General features: G+C 37.9%; 1 protein-coding gene across 1 annotated transcript; it reads right to left on the bottom strand.

Annotated features, from left to right (window-relative positions):
- Positions 1-442: 442 nt before the first annotated feature.
- LOC101605511 (60S ribosomal protein L27-like) lies at positions 443-920 on the bottom strand. The gene has a single exon (XM_045130113.1). The coding sequence runs from the start codon at positions 889-891 to the stop codon at positions 481-483; it is 411 nt and encodes a 136-aa protein (XP_044986048.1). The 5' UTR covers positions 892-920; the 3' UTR covers positions 443-480.
- Positions 921-2,493: the final 1,573 nt, after the last annotated feature.

Below are 2,493 nucleotides of genomic sequence, written 5' to 3'. Positions count from 1 at the left end.
CTTCTTTTCCAATTTGTATCCTTTTTCTTTATTTCTCCTGTCTTATTGCTTGGGCTAAGAATTCTAGTACTAGGTTGAAGAGCAAAGGTGACAGTGGCCACCCCACTTTTGTTCCTGATATTGATGTGAATTCCATGGGTATTTTCCCATTAAGTATTCTATGTGCTTTACATGCTTTATGTATATCCTTTATTATGTTGATCTATAAACCATCCATGCCTATTCTCTCCAATGCTTTGATCACAAATGTTACTTTATTTTGTTGAAGGCCTTTTCTGAATCTATTTACATGATCATGTGGTTTTTGTTATTAAGCTGATTTATGTGGCATATCACATTGAATGTTGAACCAACCCTGAGTTTCTGCAATAAAGCCTACTTGATCAAGGTTAATAATGCTTTTGATATGCTGTTAAGTTGGTTTGCAAGGATTTTTTTTTTGATTGTTTTATTTTTAATGATGGAAAAAAACACACACATCTAAAACCGAAGCTTCTGGAAGAACCACTTGTTCTTGCCGGTCTTGTATCTCTCCTCAAACTTGACCTTGGCCTCCCGTATGACCTTACGTTTCAGAGCTGGGTCTCTGAAGACATCTTTGTTGACAACAGTTTTGTCCAAGGGGATATCCACAGAGTATCTTGTGGGCATGAGGTGATTATAATTATAAACCTTCACAAAAGACTTGATCTTTGGCCTTTTGGCAATTTTCTTCTTGCCCATGGCAGCTGTCACTTTGCGTGGATAGCGGTCAATTCCAGCCACCAGAGCATGGCTGTAGGGATGGTCGGAGGTGCCATCATCAATATTCTTCACGATGACGGCTTTGCGTCCAGAGTAGTGGCCAGCCAGGACCAGCACCACTTTCCCGGGTTTCATGAACTTGCCCATTTCCACAGCCAGCGGCGGGCACACAGCAGGAAAGAAGCAGTTTGCAAGGATTTTGTTCAGGATCTATGCACCTAAGTTCATCAGGGATATAGGCCTGTAGTTTTCTTTTCTTGTTATATCTCTGTCTGGTTTTGGTATTAGGGTGATATTAGCTTCATAAAAGGAGTTGGGGAGTGTTCCCTGTTCTCTGATTATGTGGAATTGTTTGAGAAAAATTGGTTTCAGTTCTTCCATGAAGTTTGTTAGAATTCAGCTGAGAAACCACCTGGTCCTGGACTCTTCTTTTTGGGGAGGTTTTTGATTACCTTTTCAATCTTGATGGGTGTTATAGGTTTGTTTAAGAGATTAATCTTCTCTGAGTTTAGTTTTTGCATGTGGTATGTGTCCAGGAATTCATCCATTTCTTCCACATTATCTAGTTTTGTAGAGTAGAGGCTTTGGAAGTAAGTCTTGATCATTCTTCCAAGTACATTTATGTCTGTTGTGATATTTCCTTTTTCATTTTTAACTTTGTTAATTTTAAATGTCTCTTTTTTCACTTGATCAAATTGGTCAGGGGCTTGTCAATCTTATTTATTTTTTCAAAAAACCAGCTCTTTGTTTCATCAATTTTTAAAATGTTTTCTTAGTTTCCAATTCATTAATTTCTACTCTGTTCTTGATTACTTCTTTCTGTCTAGAGCTTTTTGGGTTGGATTCTCTTTTTCTTCCTCAGTGTCTTTAGATGGACGGTTAGATTATTGATGTGGGATCTCTTTATGTCTTTGCTATGGAGGCATTTAATGCTATGAATTTTCCCCTAAGGACTGCCTTCATTGTATTCAATAAGTTTTGGTACAATGTGTTCTCATTGTCATTCAATTCTAGAAGTTTTACAATTTCATTCACTACCTATTTATTGTTTAAAAGCATGTTGTTCAGTCTGCAGGGGCTGATGGATTTCCTGATGCATCTCTTGTTGTTAATTTCTTGCTTTATAGCATTTTGGTCTGACATCATGCAGTAAACAATGTCAATTTTCCTAAATATATGGAGGCAGACTTTATGGTCCTGTATATGATCTATTTTGGAGAAGGTTTCATGGGCTGCTGAGAAGAATTCTGTAGATTTTCTGTAGAATGTTCTGTAGATGGCTGTTAGGTCTAGTTGATCTGTGGTATTGTTGAGGTTTCTTGGTAACATGGGTGTCTTGATGGGTGAATTGAGGCCATTAGTGTTTTGGGCAATAACTGTGAGGTTTGATCTAATCCCTGCCATAATGTGGTGTTTTATGGAGTTCGGTGTTTTCTTGGACTTAGTAAGTTTTTGAGCCTTCTCTAGGTTTGGCTATTGTGTTCTCCTTCTTGTAGGCTCTTGAGATTTGTTGTTTGACTATGTGGAGAATTCCCTGACATACTCTCCGTAGGTTTTGCTTTGTGTTCATATAGCTGTAGGGCTGATTTTTTTTTTTTTTTTAATCATGGAAAGTTTTTCTTTTGCCATCTATTATGAGGGATATTTTTGCTGGGTACAGTAGTTTGTGTTGGAAGCCATAGGTTCTTAGACTTTGCAGTGTTCCATTCCAGGTCCTTCTGGCTTTGAAGGTTTCCACTGAGTTGTCTT

Source organism: Jaculus jaculus, chromosome 11, assembly GCF_020740685.1.
Source record: "Jaculus jaculus isolate mJacJac1 chromosome 11, mJacJac1.mat.Y.cur, whole genome shotgun sequence".
In the NCBI taxonomy this organism is placed as follows: domain Eukaryota; kingdom Metazoa; phylum Chordata; class Mammalia; order Rodentia; family Dipodidae; genus Jaculus; species Jaculus jaculus.
Note: the sequence above shows the minus strand (reverse complement) of the source record. Positions and strands in the feature narration are given on the sequence as shown.

Excerpts from the sequence above, each read along its gene's own strand:
- LOC101605511 (XM_045130113.1), bottom strand. The coding sequence starts at position 891 with ATGGGCAAGTTCATGAAACCCGGGAAAGTGGTGCTGGTCCTGGCTGGC.